The sequence below is a fragment of the Colobus angolensis genome, unplaced genomic scaffold (genome assembly GCF_000951035.1).
Source record: "Colobus angolensis palliatus isolate OR3802 unplaced genomic scaffold, Cang.pa_1.0 Scaffold11, whole genome shotgun sequence".
NCBI lineage: Eukaryota > Metazoa > Chordata > Mammalia > Primates > Cercopithecidae > Colobus > Colobus angolensis.
In genome coordinates this window covers 15199480-15217326 of record NW_012112030.1, presented here as the reverse complement: position 1 = coordinate 15217326, position 17847 = coordinate 15199480, and the positions used below count along the sequence as shown (strand labels likewise).

The 17847-nt window shown below is 37.1% G+C and overlaps 1 protein-coding gene across 4 annotated transcripts in view; it reads right to left on the bottom strand.

Moving 5' to 3' along the window:
• The window catches only part of PLEKHA5 (pleckstrin homology domain containing, family A member 5), a 246724-nt gene that overhangs the window by 76349 nt on the left and 152528 nt on the right, over positions 1-17847 (bottom strand). For 2 of the 4 annotated variants that reach the window (XM_011954821.1, XM_011954831.1), the window contains 4 exons: positions 11271-11736; positions 7462-7545; positions 4217-4336; positions 3313-3366 (listed from right to left, as the gene is read on the bottom strand). In XM_011954821.1, coding sequence (XP_011810211.1) covers positions 3313-3366; positions 4217-4336; positions 7462-7545; positions 11271-11736 — 724 coding nt within the window. The remainder of the gene's footprint in view (positions 1-3312; positions 3367-4216; positions 4337-7461; positions 7546-11270; positions 11737-17847) is intronic. The other 2 variants (XM_011954838.1, XM_011954845.1) reach the window with 1 other exon arrangement.

The following is a 17847-nucleotide window of genomic DNA, read 5'->3' as shown; positions in this document are numbered from 1 at the left end:
AAATAAACTGTAATACTGTACTTCATAATAAAACAAAAAAAAAAATGAAGAAAATTCTACCATGTAATTAGTAGAGCTATTGTTATTTTAAAACCACTTTAATACATGATTCATCCTCATAAACGGTGATAGTGAGAATCAAATTATATTGCTGAAGTTATAGGCACCAGAAGTCAAGATTTTTGGATTGCCTGTTAATATGTAAATCTGTAGACTTTCAGATAAGGCAATTTTATTTTTTATTTGTTATTAAACATTCCAGTAGCATCAGAAATGAGTTGACCTCTGAAGCAACTATGAGAATACTCTTTGGGTTTTTTTTTGTGAATAGTGACAGCTATTAACAGAATTTAAAGAAATTACAGTTTTGCTTTTGATTATTGCAATCCCTCACAAGGGGCAGGAGGAAAACTACATTTTGTTGCTGGTCTTGGGTTATTCTGATGATTTATTAGGGAAGGCAGTTGTGTTAGAGTGAGAATAGATGAGCACATGTTCATTTGTTATGATATATAGTATAAAATGTGACCAGAGCCTTTTCCTTTTTCAGATTTTATAATCTACTCTCGAATTTGTGGTTATATAAAACTGATGAATCAATTAATAAATCCAGGGAACCAATAATCCCTACAAAAACAACAGACCTGGTCATCTAAAATGTTAGGTTACTGGCAGTAACAAGATTAAAAGCTGGAAATGTTTGAGCTGAATGAAAAATTTTATTAAAACGCAGTTATCTAAATCATAAATTTTTAATAAAATTATTTAAAGAGAGATTTTCTTTAGGAAACCTTAAAGATAATATATATTTAATTATATCTGAGTTTTGGGGCAAAGTCTCCACCATGTTTTCATATGCTGTCTAATTATTACCTAAAAATGGCCCAATTTTTGCTATCAAAATATTCTTACTTCAAACACAAAATATCATTCAAACAATTCTGTAATTCTTCTCATTATCACAAACTTTAAAAATTGAATAACTTTATTTCAGATAAATTACCAGAAAAGCTTTGGTGACACGTTGAGAGAACAGAGAAGATCAATAACACATTGGGATGTTTAGAAGTCACCTGTAGGACCACAAGCATGGAGCAATAGAAAAGGTTCAACAAAGCTTTCTTTGAGACGAGTGATGGGAACGTTTGAGACTCAACAGTATCTAGGTCATTTAGGTAAAGGGGTAAAACACAATTTCAACCTGGGAAAGTGATTGAGGAGGAGCATCTCAGCAAATGGTGGTATTTTTGGTACATTTACCTGTCCTCTAAAATTTTCTGAAGTTCTATGTCTCTGCAATTCCAGCTTTGATTCAATGAGGTCGGTAGTAAGTTACAGCAAACCACAAGGTTTATTTTCTGAGATGCCGGATAACTTCAGATTCATGTTTATATCATTGTTTATTAAACCTATTTTTTTTGCGGCTCTAATACAAATGAGTTTTTTATTTCTCATGTATCTTAGCAGCTTTCTGGCAGTGCAGAATTTTGAAGGAAGATGAATTTTTCTATTTTATTAGCTAACATGTCTTTATTAGACTGCTTTCAAAGTACATAATATACGCTGTGGTTAAATTTCAATAGCCTCAATCTCTGGATTGAAGATCTGGAATTTGGATACATGAAATGCTCATTTTAAAAGCATTCCAATGGCCAAAACGCTGATGAAAACGTTTTGTGAACAATATATAAATTTTATATTACCAAAAGTGTGTTACCTTTAAAAATTAAAATAAGGAATATGATTTAACACCTTTCAAAGGGTTATCCTAATGCAAAATCCCTCTTTAAATACAACTAATTTAAAGTAGCACATTACTGTTTTGTTTCAAACAGGCAAATATAAATATGAAAGCATTTGTCTTATTTTCCACAGTAACCTCTTTATTTGATAAAATAGTCAAGTTTGGACATTTTGAAACAAGCTAGAATAAGTTTTAGCTTGATTTATATAAAAAATGCATTCAATGAAAGAAATTATGTCTAATAACAAAAAATTCCCAACAAATTAAAATTAAATATTAATAGAGCATTTTATAAAAACTGAGTCACTACTTGTTCAATGCCACTTTCCTTTTTTTTTCTGAGATGGAGTCTCGCTCTGTCACCCAAGCTGGAGTGCAGTGGCACAATCTTGGTTCACTGCAACCTCCACCTCCAGGGCTCAAGTGATTCTCCTGCCTCAGCCTTCCAAGTAGTGGGGATTACAGGTGCGCACCACCATGCCTGGCTAATTTTTGTATTTTTAGTAGAGACAGGGTTTCGCCATGTTGGCTGGGCTGGTCTCAAATTCCTGACCTTAGGTGATCCACCCGCCTCAGCCTCCCAAAGTGCTGGGATTACAGGCGTAAGTAAGCCAACACACCCGGCCCATTGCCACTTTCCCTTTTGATCATTCACCTCAACCAGCCACACCTGGTGCCACCACTGAGTTAATGCTAGGAACGTAAGCCTCCTATAAAACTGGCTATACACGTTGGCAAAGACCAAACACTGGAAGTACACAGCAAACAGGGAATAAGGACAGGCAACTAAAAATCACCTCCACTACACACTTCACCCATCTTCCTTCCTCCCTTCCTCTCTCCCCCTCTCTCGTTCTCCGTTTCTTTAAGACAGAGTTTTGAGCTATAGCCCATGCTGGAGTACAGTGGTGCATGATCTCAGCTCACTGCAACCTCCACCTCCTGGGTTCAAGCAATTCTCGTGCCTCAGCCTGCTGAGTAGCTGGGATTAGAGACATTCACTGTGACGCCTGGCTAATTTTCGTACTTTTAGTAGAGGCAGGGTTTCTCCATGTTGGCCAGGCTGGTCTCGAACTCCTGGCCTTCAGTGAGCCGCCTGCCTCGGCCTCCCAAAGTGCTGGGATTACAGGCATGAGCCATTGTAGGCAGTCAACTTCACCCACCTTTAAACTCCCCCAGAGTATACTACATTCACCTTCCTTCTTGCCTTCCAACAAGACAATTCACAGCTTGGTGTCTGTTCCTTTAATTAGGTCAACTCCAAGCTGAGATAAGCCTCAAGGAGTAGGCGTTTTAATGGGATAAGAAGAAAGAAGTCTAGAGAATTTAGGCTGTCAATTTCAGCTGACCCAACATTTGTATCCCCCCTTTACTTCCACATCTGTCCTTTCTCCCTGTTTATTATGGAATTCCTGAATCCACCTGGTCAGGGATTTCATATTCTATCACTTGTAAAAGTCATGTTATTAATTCAAAGTGATTGAAATAGCTGAGTAGCCTGAAAAACTATATTATGTTTAAGAAGTTCTATTAAGTATTAAAAGTAAGAAAATCTCTATGAATCCCACCTGATGATCCAAATATATGGTGTTCCTTTGGAGATGATGTGAAAGAATTTCATTCTAGTAGGCACCAATTAAGAAAAAAGGGACAGAGAAAGAGGATGTGGAATTCAAGAAAAGGTCAATTTTAGAATAAGAAAAACAGGTAATTTACTACAACCTATTATATCACAGTGCACGACAACTTTCACGCACATGCTCCCCGGTAAATGGTACCGCTGACATATTAAATTATAAAATTATATTTTGTTTTGTAAGAAATTAAGTAGACATGCATATGAACAATGAACTATAAAGCAGAAAAATTCCTTAAAATAGCTCTAGCAAAAACTGACTGTTAGAACTTTTACTTGTCAATTATTTCCTGTAATAAAGTACTACTTCTTTCAATAAGATGTTTCTTATATAACCAGAGCTATAAACCCTTTGAGAAATGGTTATGTGTTCATTGCTTTCATTAAAAATAAAAGATATTTTAAAATTAATTTTTAACATTTAAAAGGCAGTATTATTAAAGCTATAATGAATTTTCAATTCATTGTTTTACTGGAAATTATAGGACTTCTCAATATTTGTTTTACCAGATGTGGAAGTCACAGTATTCAGTGAACAACAACATGAAGTTAATGCATACATGAAGTACTGTATGCATTTCCTTCCTCAAAACCAAAAGCCAGTGGGTGAGCGCGTGGGTAGAAGGCTAAGAAGAAATGCACCCTACCTGCATTTTCTTTCAGTCATGTATAAATAAGTTGGATTCTCAAAGGGTTAATAGGAGATTCTAATGTTGTCACTGTAATGATGGTATGGGCTCATGCTCAACACTAATGACGCTGATCATACTGACTAATGAGTGGTTCAAAATAAGTGATGATGACAGACGACACAGACAAATCTCTCCATAGCTGACCTTTGGGCTGTGGGCCTCAAGCTTTAGCTGCATGAGCTGTGCTAACGTATGCTCCCGGATACTACTCAGTTCGGCTTGCTGCCGTCTCAGCTTTATTAGCAGCAGCGTAAGCTCCTCTGGCTGAAGGAGTACAATTTAAGAATCCAAACAGTGGAAAACAGATTAATTGTTGTCTTAAGTGACAGATATTAAACCAAGATTTCTTGGCAAGTTTCCTCTTATGGTTGACATCAAACATAGTGCCTAGGCACTATGATGATAGGTCCTACATAAATGCATAGATATCTAGAGAAATAGAAGGAACAGTGTTACTTTAAAAGATACAGCAAAACAACAGTATATTAAGGCATTTTCTCAGAACTCATGAGAATATTTAAATGTTAAGTACAAAAAAGCACAATGCCAAAAAACCATTATAAAGGTTTGTACATAAGTGCTACTAAAAATTATTAAAAGATATTTTACTAAGATGTCTAAAAAAATTACACCTTTTTCCAGCAATAGTACAAATACCTACATGTCCAACTTTCTAACAGAAGGTATATAAAATAATTAAAACAAATGTAGGCTGGGCACAGTGACTCACGCCTGTAATTCCAGCACTTTGGGAGGCCGAGGTAGGCGGATCACAAGGTCAGGAGTTTGAGACCAGCCTGGCCAACATGGTGAGGCCCTGTCTCTACTAAAGATACAAAAAATTAGCCAGGCGTGGTGGCGTGCGACTGTAATCCCAGCTACCTGGGAGGCAGGAGAATCGCTTGAACCCAGGACGCGGAGGTTGCAGCGAGCCAAGATCATGCCATTGCATTCCAGTTTGGGAAACAGGGTGAGACTCCATCTCAAAAATAAATAAATAGTAAATAAATAAATAAATAAAATAAAATAAAATTGATGTAAAACTTGGATATCTTCACATTATTAAACTTGGGATCTGGGTTCTATTAATTATTTCCCAGTTATATTCTGAAATGTCACTGTCAGTGCTTTCATATAGCATTTTTTAGGACCAAAAGATCAGTTTTATTTTTTAAGAAAAAGAGAAAGTTTCCATGGGCACATAAACCTTCCTTCACTCTGGGAAAAGAAGAGAACCTTTTTTTTGGGTCCTGAGTGGTGACTGTGATCCAAAGGAAAACAAATTTTCAACGGTGGATGAAATTCCTTAATGGGTTAATTTAATATACTTTTCTTAGAAATACGGTAAAGTATGGGCACTGGCAGTCTTACAGCCCATAAAATATTACTTGGTATTTCTCAGAGCTTTGTTACGATTAACTGAAAGCGGGCTACAGGGAGACTCTCCTCACTTGAGTGCTGCAATGTAGACTTAAAAATTCCAGGCTAAAAAGTTTTCCTGAGATTGGTTTGTTTTGCCTACACCACACATTGCACTAGCTCTCTTCTGTTCTGTTTGTTATTGCTCTTTATTTTCCTACAATTCTTTTCAAAAGTAGAAATCATTTTTAACCATTATCTGAAATTGTATTAAAAATTATTGCCTTCAGACAGAAAAAGTGTTAGTAGAAGTAAAGTATAGTTACTACTGGATTCCTTAGATAAAACTAGGTATCCACAGGTGAGACAACAGTTTTTTAAAGGTTTGGTGTGTGAGATTTAAATAAACCATGTAAGAGAAAAAGAACAGTTGCTTTTGCTCTGATGCCAATTCTATCTTGTGACCTCATGATGCTAGGAAGGTCCGTGTTTTATGATCATCATCTCCAACACTTGAGGTCTTGCCAGGGAGAAGGTAAGGTGGGGTAAGGGATATAGATATTCTAAGAACCACAAGAAATCAGAGTGATACCACAAGAAATACTGAAACTCTGATTTATTATTTATGGAGCTAAAAAGATTAAGAGATTTTCAAAAGGATGAAAGATACCAATAACTTTATTTAGATTTTGAGGCCAAATAAAGAAGCACATTTGACCAAAGAAAGTAGGAGAGGTTGTAAATAAATTTTGTGCTAAATACCCACTAGAGGGAGCAAGGCAGAAGATAAACATTTGTGGTATGCTATTTAGCATTTACTTTGTGATTAATGACTATTTGTCAGGTCAACAATCTAATGTTTTAAAATTCCAACATTTAAAAGTTCTTAGTTTTAATCAAATAATCTTTGGCAAACAAACTGCAGGAAGTTTTAAGCAAGGAAATATTTCCTTTTATCTAAACGTGTAAAAGAGAAAATAAAACAATGTTTTTACAAAACACGTAAGATGAATTTGATTACTGCAGAAAAGGAATTTTAAATAATGAACGATATACACAGGTGCTAAAATCACATCTTTACAGAAACTTAGGCTATCTACTGACAATAAAGCCAGTGCCCCTGATAAAAGAACACCATTAAAATAAACTGAAGTGAGGAAAAGTCATCTTTTCTCTTTAACTAGAAGTATCCTGCTAATATAACTCCTTTCCAATTAACATAACACTGACAATGCAATGATAATGGTAAGTACTTTCTTTGCTGGAATGTTTGTTACAGTCTTTCTTTTCCTGCTGATGCAAATCAATTTCTTTTATTAACAGCTCTAAAGAAGTTAACCTAAAAATCCACACGAAAAACTTAATACACTGGCAGTTTGACTACAAATAGCTGCTTGTTGGATTTGTTCACTAATGAATTACTGCAACTTCTGTTTTAAGGATAAGGGAATTAACAAAGGAAAGAAACCCACTTAGCTTACACAATAAAGTTTCCCTTTTTTTTTTGAGTCACAGTCTCGCTTTGTTGCCCAGGCTGGAGTGCAATGGCGGGATCTGGGCTCCCTGCAAACTCCGCCTCCTGGGTTCAAGTGATTCTCCTGCCTCAGCCTCCTGAGTAGCTGGGATTACAGGCACGCACCACCATGCCCGGCTAATTTTGAATTTTTAGTAGAGACGGGGTTTCACCATGTTGGCCAGGCTGGTCTCGAACTCCTGATCTCAAGCGATCCGCCCGCCTCGGCCTCCCAAAGTACTGGGACTACAGGCATGAGCCACCACACCCGGCCGCAAAGTCTCAAAATACAATCTTTTATTTGGCCAGTCAGGCACTTAGGAAACGGTATCCACTAAAACACTGAAATGGTTACATGATTCCAAATTCTTCTGATGAGCATCTCTTGCACAAAAGCAGTAATGCTTTTCCTTTGGGAGAATCTCTGAAAATTCAAACTTAAAAACTATGTTAGATATGTACCTTCCTGTGTAGCACATAAATAAAACATGGTATGGTAAATAAAGATATTACTCACCGTTTTCCCTTGGAGGCTCTGGGGACTAACAGACTGTAAAGTCAAGCCAGCTGGCACTGACCTTCTGTCAGGCACATAGACATGCTAGGAAAGTAAAGGTACAATGTAATTCTGCAGTAAAGTTTTCTTTTCTTGTCAATGTCAGCAAGGAGAAATCTTAAATTCATACTATGAAATACCATTTAAAATTGCTATTAGTGCTTATAAAAGATGATAGAGACTAAAATTTCTTGTGTCATAAAATACTAATGTGGGGCTGGGTGCGGTGGCTCCATACTCTGATAGCCTGTAATCCCAATGCTTTGAAAGGCCAGGGTGGACAGATCACTTGAGGTCAGGGGTTCGAGACCAGCCTAGCCAACATGGTGAAACCCCGTCCTTTCTCTACTAAAAATACAAAAAAATTAGCCAAGTGTGGTAGCGTGGGCCTGTAATCCCACCTACTCAGAAGGCTGACGTGGGAGAACTGCTTGAATCCAGGAGGTGGAGATTGCAGTGAGCCGAGATACTGTCATTGCACTCCAGCCAGGGTGACACAGCGAGGCTCTATCTCAAAAAATACTGATGTGGATGAGCAGAGTAATTCTTTTTTTTAAGGCAGAATCTCGCTCTGTTGCCCAGCCTAGAGTGTATAGCGAGATCCCAGCTCACTGCAACCTCCACCTCCCAGGTTCAAGAGATTCTCCTACCGCAGCCTCTCAAGTAGCTGGGATTACAGGCGCATGCCACCACACCTAATTTTTATATTTTTAGTAGAGACAGGGTTTCATCATGTTGGCCAGGCTGGTCTCGAACTCCTGGCCTCAATTAATCTGCCTACCTCGGCCTCCCAAAGTGCTAGGATTACAGGAGAGAGCCACCGTGCCCAGCCTGAACAGAGTAATTGTAAAATCTGGTTTAGAGGTTCTCAAAAACTCTTTGGCCTCAGGATCCCTTTATATTTTTAAAAAGAAAATTTAGTGGCAAGAGTGGCATTGCAGTTTTACAAAACTTTAATGTCTGGCTGGATTCTTGTATCTGTTTCTGTATTTAATCTGTTGTGATAATCTCTTTAAGTGGAAGTACGTGAAGAAAATTTACCCTCAATATATACAGTTGGAAAAAAGGAAGAAAACTTTAATAGTTTTTCTTGATAATTATACATGTTCATCTCTGACATTGCGCTATAGCTCAAAAAAGTGGTTTTTTAAAGGTTAGTAACAAAGTGATATCTGAAACCTTATCAACGAACTTTTGATACTCTGTTACATTAATATCCACTGGTCTATTTGAACTTTAAATGAACCTTGTGATATTCAACACTGGTCATTTGGAAAATATTGGTTCAGTGAGTTATGCAATATTCCAAATGTTGACATATGTCAGTATACAATATTAAAAAATCACAACTGTTAATATCACCACCAATCTTTAAGCACCGGAAACCTGTCAAGTTCAGAGTGGCAGATACATGATTTCCAAAATTCTATTTTTTGCTTGAAAACTCAAACATTGTCATCAGTGACAAATACTGTCAGTTGTTTTCCTTGAAGTGACAGGACAGCATTCATTTTGAGAAAGTGTGTCTATCAAATACCACGTCTGAATATTTATAGTTGTCTTTTGTTCAAGTAAAAATGCATTTCACAATAAAAGGAGCTAATTCAGCTTGCAACTCCGTCACGTGTTTTACTAGGAGACAACTGTTAGCACTTTGGTATGCCATAGAAGTGCTTTATGCATTTACCATTTCATCACAAGTAAACAGTAAAAGAATATGTAACAAAATGTTACGGTTCAATAAAATTATTTTCTATTGTTTCATGAATGAGATTTATAAGTGAACCTGATACTTCTATTTTTTTACTTCAAGTATGTGGCAGTGAAGGCTACAATGACCACTAGTATAGTCTGGAGCCACTGCCTTGATTCATGCTAAGGTGCCAGAAATGTTACTCACCATCACTTCTGTACTACTAGCGCAACTAGGAATATAATGAATAATGCCTTATTACGATTATAAAAATAGTTTTGACTCCCTGAAAGGGTCATGGGGACGGAACCCCCACAGGGTTCCATGAACTACACTTTAAGAACCACTGATCTAGATCAAGGAAGAGGACAGGATAGTTTGAAAGAAAAATCTGGCGATTTTGGAGAAGTCTTTTAGGAGTAGCAGTAGTAGACGGTCGGGAATTGGGTAGAGAATATAGATTCATCTCATATTTGCTGTCAAAACAGATGATATATTCTGGCCAAGAACATGAAAAACACGATTAAGAATGACAGCATGTAATTTAGAGCCAATTGTTACACCAAACACATTAATTTGTATTAGATCAGATTTTTCTTATATATTATTACTATTTTTAGCAATCATGATTTAGTCTTTAGACAAAGTGAGGAAACACTGAACGTTGTTACAATGGAGTTCAAAGTGAGCCTTTTTTGTGAGGCAAATTAAAACTTTCTTCAAAGGAAAATTCCTGATTAATTTATTAATCTTAATAAATATTTATGGAAGTATCAAGCAAATGCTTTAGGTAATAATGCAGCTGAAGGATTCAGCCTGTCACAAGGGTAAGAAAAGAGCATTTTAAAATAGTATAAAGCAATAACTTATTACTATTTTTTGAGTCAGAGTCCTGCTCTGTCACTCAGGCTGGGGTGCAGTGGCGCAATCACAGCTTACTACAGCCTCAACCTCCCAGGTTCAAGTGATCCTATGGCCTTGGCTCCCCAAAGTGTTGGGATTACAGGCGCGAGCCACTATGTCTGGCCAAAGAATTCTTTAGTATGAAAAAAAAAAAAAGCAGTTTAGGATAGACATTAGGGAACTGGCTGTGTACTAGCTGACTAATCAAAGCCACTGCTTTAGTATTATGAAAAGCTGATTGATACAAAGCACTTTGAATTCACTTCAAGTAATCTATACTAAGCAATGCTTAAATCAACTTAACATACAAAGTAAAACATGATCTCCATTTTTTAAATGTATATATACCATTAAGCTCTAATATTAAATTGAGTGTTTAAGGAGTTATCTCAATATGTTATTATTGTTGGTTAGAAAATAAAGTTAACCCTTTTATCTTCACAAACAACAGGATGAGCTTGAAACAAAATTTCAGGTACGCCACCAGACAGTAGGTGTAGAATTTGCAAGTGTGTAAAAAGCCAATAACAATGAATGTGGTCTAGGCCAGGCACAGTGGCTAACGCCTGCAATCTCAGCACTTTGAGAGGCCGAGGCCAGTGGATCACTTGAGATCAGGAGTTCAAGACCAGCCTGAGCATCATGGTGAAACCATGACTCTACTAAAAATACAAAAATTAGCCAGGTGTGGTGGTGCATGTCTATAATCCCAGCTACTCAGAAGGCTGAGGCAGGAGAATCACTTGAGTCCGGGAGGCAGAGGCTGCGGTGAGCTGAGATTATGCCTCTGAATTTCAGCCTGGGCAACAGAGCAAGACTCCGTCTCAAAACAAAACAACAACAACAACAAAACCAAAAACAACCAATAAAACGCACGTGGTGTTAACCTACATGGAGAACTGATGAGATATGGTATCAAGCAGAGAATACAGAATGCATCTGCTCAAAAGAACTGCTCCTGTGTTCCTGAGAGATGAAGTGTTGCAATTAGGTACTTTTTATACATGAGATCTTAATGTTGTAAAATATTTTTATTTATTTTTTAAAACAAAATAGAGCTGCCTTGCTTACTTTCTCCTCATTCTTTTGTCTCTCACATTTAAAATAGTATACTAGAAAGAAAACACAGCATTTATAAGGTAGTGAGTTAACATAAAATGAGCAGCTATTTTACCTTAGGGTGATGGGCCCTGTGTCTGCGGTCTATTGTCACATCTCCTCTCTGAATTGGTGAAGACACTTCCGATCTGTAAGTTCGTTGAGGGGAGTATCCCTGATAAGCAGCTATTGACCCGTGGGATGGTGATGTGGGAATAGAGTGCATTGTCTGGTCAGAAATATTTACCATGGTTTTGGGACTACTCAAAGTACTGTGTCGAGGGAGGGTGCTCTGTTTGTTATAAAACTGACGCTGCTGCCATTCGTAGAGCTGCCACATTGTGTCATCTCTCATGGACCTCCGTTTCTCCTCCGCTCCGAGTCCTAACGTCTTGTCATGAGTGGAAGGGGCTACACTGCAGATACTTTCAGGCCTTGTCTTGCTGTTTCTTGGGAGTGTTCTATAACCTTCAGGGTAGCGGGCCATAATCTGGGCTCTGTGGCTTGGCATATTTCTTGGTAATGTTTGGTAAGAAATTACTCTAAAATAAAAAAATAATTAAAATGTAAACAGGAAGGAGAGTTATTTTCCAAATTCTAAATTAGAGTACATGTCTTTTGTTTCAGTAAGTAAAACATATACTAGAATTTTTTTTCTTTGGAGATGGAGTCTCGCTCTGTCACCCAGGCTGGAGTGCAATGGTGCGATCTTGGCTCACTGCAACCTCTGCCTCCCGGGCTCAAGCGATTCTCCTGCCTCAGCCTCCCAAGTAACTGGGATTACAGGCGTCCACCACCATGCCCGGCTGATCTTGAATTCCTGACCTCAGGTAATTCACCTGCCTTGGCCTCCCAAAGTGCTGGGATTACAGGCATGAGCCATCGCGCCCGGCTTAGAATGTATTTTTTTTAAAGATTGAAATATTACACAAGATATACACTATTAACAGATTTTAATCTTTTTATGAAATTGAATTTAACAAACACAGGATAAACAGCACCTATATCAATTACACAAAATATTATTAGTTCCACACAATGTACAGTTTGATTTAAAGATGAAAGACTATTATACTTCGTTTGAGAAATCAGAGCACTAGGATTTCTATGTATGGATGAAATATGAAGTGAGTTACACCCACAGAGCATAAAGACAGGAAATAAATTACTGCAAGTATATGTTGACTATTCTGTTGGATGTTTTCTTTCAGGAAGTACGGTTATTTATGGGAGTAAATATATCAGTACATTTGGTTTGAAGGAATAACTTCCTTTCATAGCTTTTCCGAAGCTGAAATATAAAAATGACTTGGAGTTGATGCTCAGAATTCTATTAAAGATAAAATACTTAAATATCACAATATTTCAGATATAAAACTGCAATCTCAGCAATTTTGTAATGTTTCCAGCACAGTAATTAATATTCCACTTTATAGATGGTGGAATATTTCTCAGGAGGCTTTTTAAAGCAATCTAAAAATGCTTCCTGTACATTATGCATGCAAAGTATAGTTCTTTTAAAATGCTAATTTTGGGAATTGGATATGTAATTGCATATTACTAAGCACAGAATACTATCATTTCCAAAAATCAAAGAATACAATTTCAGTTTACTACTTTTAAAAAAACCACTTTGATAAACACACTATTTTGAATTTATAAAACTATCACAGTGCCAACTTCATACTAGGTGAAATTCATGATATAAAAAAGATTTTTAAAAGTTAGTCAGGGGAGGAGTGAGCCAGAAAAAAAGAGTCAATTAAAAACTCTATGTAAAGTTAACATTTGTGTTTCCCTATTATCTTTTTTTTTTGTAGATAGTGCTTTGCTCTGTTGCCCAGGCTGAAGTGCACTGGCACAATCTCAGCTCACTGCAACCTCTGCCTCCCAAGTTCAAGCGGTTCTCCTGCCTCCGCCCCCTGAGTAGCTGGGACCACAGGCACCAGCCACCAAGCCCAGCTAATTTTTTGTACTTTCATAGGTTTTGCCATGTTGCCCAGGGTGCTCGAACTCCTGAGCTCAGGCAAGCTGCCCGCCTCAGCCTCCCAAAGTGCCAGGATTATAGGAGTGGGCGCCCAGCCTCCTATTTCCTTTAGACACAGAGGTGTAGGTATAATTTAAATTCTAAATACAAACATACTTTTTTTTATTGAGATGGGTTCTCACTCTGTCACCCAGGGTAGAGTGCAGTGGAGTACACTGCAGCCTCGTCCTCCTGGGCTCAAGTGATCTTCCTGCCTCAGCCTCCTAAGTAGCTAGGAATACAGGTATATGGTACCATGTCTGGCTAATTTTTTATTTCTCCCAGACATAACCTTTTAACCACCACCACCACAAGAAACATCTAGATTAGAAAAAGCAAGATTAGGCTGGGCGTGGTGGCTCACACCTGTAATACCAGTATTTTGGGAGGCTGAGGAGGCAGATCGCTTGAGGTCAGGAGTTCGAGACCAGCCTGGCCGATATGGTGAAACCCTGTCTCTACTAAAAATACAAAAATCAGCCAGACATGGTGATGCATGCCTTAGTTCCAGCTACTCAGGAGGCTGAGGCAGGAGAATCGCTTAAACCTGGGAGGTGGAGGTTGCAGTGAGCTGAGATTGTGTCACTGCACTCTAGCCTGGGTGATAAGACAGAGACTCTGTCTCCAAAAAATAAATAAATAAATAAATAAACAAATGAATAAAATAAAATAAAGAAAATGAAAAAGCAAAATTAAATTACAAGTATTCATCTTATACTATCATCTCCATGGGCATAAATTTATATCCTAACATCAAAATCAACATAATTCAATGAACTAAGTGTGTGGAAGGGTAGGGACTCCACAAACTCAGGTTTCCTGATCTCTTCTTTCAATGTTTAGTTAACAACTTTTTCCTAATATTACATGGGCCCTTACTAGTTGTGAAAATGTCAGAGATACTGGTAATTACATGGGCCAGAAGGAATTAAAGATTTGATGGAAAAATTATTTGAACATACTCATACTCTTAATAATCTGGGAATCCTTTGCTGATAATCTGGATATAAGAGCTCTCTTTTGACCCAAAGACCTGTCAGTAACAATGCACAAATACTGCTATATTATAGTTACAAAAAGATTTCAGGCTGGGTGCAGTGGCTCACCCCTGTAATCCCAGCACTTTGGGAGGCCAAGGTGGGTGGATCACTCAGGAGTTCAACATAGCAAAATCCCATCTCTACAAAAACTATAAAATACTAGTCGGGCGTGGTGGCGTGCTCCTGCACTCCCAGCTACTTAGGGGGTTGAAGCAGGAGAATTGCTTAAACCTGGGAGGCAGAGGTTGCAGTTGCAGTGAGCTGAGATTGTGGCACTCCAGCCTGGCCAACAGAGGGAGGGTTCTGTCTCCAAAAAAAAAAAAAAAAAAAAAAGAGATTTCATTGTGATGAGGTGTAATGAGTTGAGTGCACTGGACTATGAGGCACCCAATTAATAAACTGCCTGCATAATTGGTATCTATTGGGGTAGTAAAATTACGTTACCTTTATACTAAGAGAAAATCTCACGTTAAATATACCTTCTCTTTGTGGGTTAAAGCATCCAGAGGGGATATAGTGGGAAAACAGTAAAACAGGAAAAGTGGTTGATCAAAAATCAAGACAGTCAAGTTTTGATTCCTGCTTTCCTATTAAGTACTTAGACCTTAGATGAGTTACATATTCTGGGGCCTTCAGAATATTGGGGGCAGGGTAGGGGAGTAGGGGAGAAAAGACCAAGAGATGTTTTTTATATATATATATATATATTTTTTTTTTTTTCTTTTTTCTTTTTTTCCCGGAGATGGAGTCTTTCTTTGTCATCCAGGCTGGAGTGTAGTGGCATGATCTCCGCTCACTGGACCTCTGTCTCCCGGGTTCAAATGATTCTCTTGCCTCAGTCTCCCAAGTAGCTGTGATTACAGGTGCCTGCTGCCACGCCCAACTAATTTTTGTATTTTTAGTACAGACGGGGTTTCACCATGTTGGCCAGGGTAGTCTTGAACTCTGTACCTCAGATGATCCACCCACCTTGGCCTCCCAAAGTCCTAGGATTACAGGTGTGAGCCACCACGCTTGGTCCAAGAGATCATACTTGGGGTTACAGAAAGAGTTTGTGGGCTAAACAGAACTAAAATGCAGGTCTCCTACTTTCTAAAGCAGCACTCTTTTAACTATGCCAGCGATCCCTAAACTTTTGGATTTAAAAAAAAAAAAAAATCCTTCTATTTTTAAATTTTGCCTAAGATATGAATATTATTTTTAAAAAACCATACTCGTCTATCACAATGACTTAAACATAAAAAGGTATTAACAATTAGGAAGGATATAATCTTATAGTACCAGAGAGCCCTTTATATGCTATTAAAATCTAGCCAATGGCCAACTGATACTGGGATCCTCTTTTTTCATCTAGAAGATGATTTCATCATAAACTTATTCTAGAGCTCTAAAATTCTATGCCTTATTTTATATTTTAAATATTTCTAATTCTTTCAACAATTTCTCCTAAACTAAATTTCCTTCATCATGCTGGTTGTTCTTCAGGATTTCAATGTCTCTACTCAAAAAGAGGTTGTTCAAAATTGAACAAAATGTCTCCAGACAAGAACCACTGCATTCAGGCCAACCATCTGATGCCTTCAGGGGTGGAGAGAGGGAGAAAGGTACCCAACTGCTCTTATATAACCAGTATAAAGAGTTCAATTTCTTGAGGCTTTCCCTCCATGGGTATTTCCCATTTTGTTTCTGCTTGGTCTTCCTCCCCCTCTTCACCTTCTCTGATCACACTAAAGCCAGAAACTGGAAAACATCCAGAGCTGGCAATCCCATGACTGTGTGCAAATATGTCAGCTAGGGAAAGCTGACTCCATCAAAGAGACTGCCCTAGTACAAAAGCAATTTACCCTGATGCATCTTGGTTTATCTGGTCACTCACAAATTCAAGAAATACTACAGTAGGCTTAATATGCAAAAAGCTAGAGATTAAGCACTGAGCTATATCATAGAAACATGTAAGGAAGGGGACATACATTATCAATCTAAAACACACCCAAAATTGCTTATAAGCTAATGTCGAAATTATAGTTCAAAAACATAATTACACTAAAACACTTCTGTCAAGCGCTCTGAAGTATTCATAATGTGTGGGTTGGGTCCTGTTGTAGAGATGTATATTGAACCTGAACTGTCAACTATCATATGATCATTAATAGCAGGATATGTATATTTTTAGTAAGCTTGGTTAATGAATGACATTAAAAGGCTCTTCTGTCATCTTTGGAACCACATTTGGGGAATTTTAATTAAAAATTAAATTATTATCAAGCAAATTTATTTTTATCCCATATATTTCTAGCACTTTGAGACCTATTTTTCAAAACTACAATTCCCTTTAGTGACTTTTTTCCCCAAAGAAATTCAAATTAAGCAAAGTGTGATTTACTTTCAACTGAAAGCTTAAGAAATGAATACTCTAAGCTCCTGCATCAGATTTAGTGCCCCATTGACCAGCAGCTGCCTGTCAAGCACCATAAAAACCCTTTCCCTGTGATTTTGCCATGCAGAACAATGGCTTAAGGACCATGCATCTTAACAGTGCCTGCCACTCAGAATGAAACTTTAAAGCTTTGTTCACAGATGCAAGGATCTACTATTTGACTAAATATTAAACCTTTTTCTTCCTACCAGAACTTTAATAATAAAAGGCTTTCATAAAGCTTTTTAAAAAATGATTTAGATATTGAATTACAATTATGTTTCTTTCCACCAATAAAAAATCATTTCATTATAAAACACAACTATTTTTATGATGAAGTTTATATCATAATGTAGATGATATTTTCTTATGATCCAAAGTGGTCTCAAACTATTTCAAAAGAACATCTAAATAACAGTATTTATAAAAACTGGCATAACAGTTAACCCAAAAATGTAGGAGGAACCCAGAGAAAACCTTAGCTCAAAATAACCTAAAACCAGCCTTCAGAAGCTGTTGGTCTATGTCCAAAATAAAGAAGTCACAGAAAGACTTTACTGATATTAATTACTCATAAAAGAGCCTAAAACCAGTATTTATACTTAACAATTTTTAAAAAATCCTCTAATTTCAAGATATCTGTTGACTCTCTATATACATTTTTAAACTTAAGATATGATTTTTGGGGAAAAGTGATTCTTCTTTGAAGTGAGATTTAACTTGGTGAGCAGAGACTCAGCAATCTTCTGATTTAGATTTTTATTATTTTCCTGAAAGTCATTACTTTCCCAAGTACTTTCAAACATCCTTTCATTTTTTTTCCCCCAGAACTGCTTCCTGCTTCTGTCTAATCAAATTGTATTAATTTATTTTCCTGCTAGTAATATACGAGCTTATTCATCTTTGTCATTCATCCAACATTAAGTAATCTAATTTTTATTCACCTGTGCCTTCATTAATTCATTTATTTATAATTTTGGTCAATCTGGTAAGTGAAAAATAATGCCTAATTGATTCTTTAATGTGCAATTCCCTGATTACTGCTAAATTTGAGCATTTGCCAGTTCTGTTTTTAAAGAAAATGGACAAGTAAGATTATACATATTTATGGTGAACAACATGATGTTTTGACATATATATATTGTGGAATGGCTAAATCAAGCTAATTAAC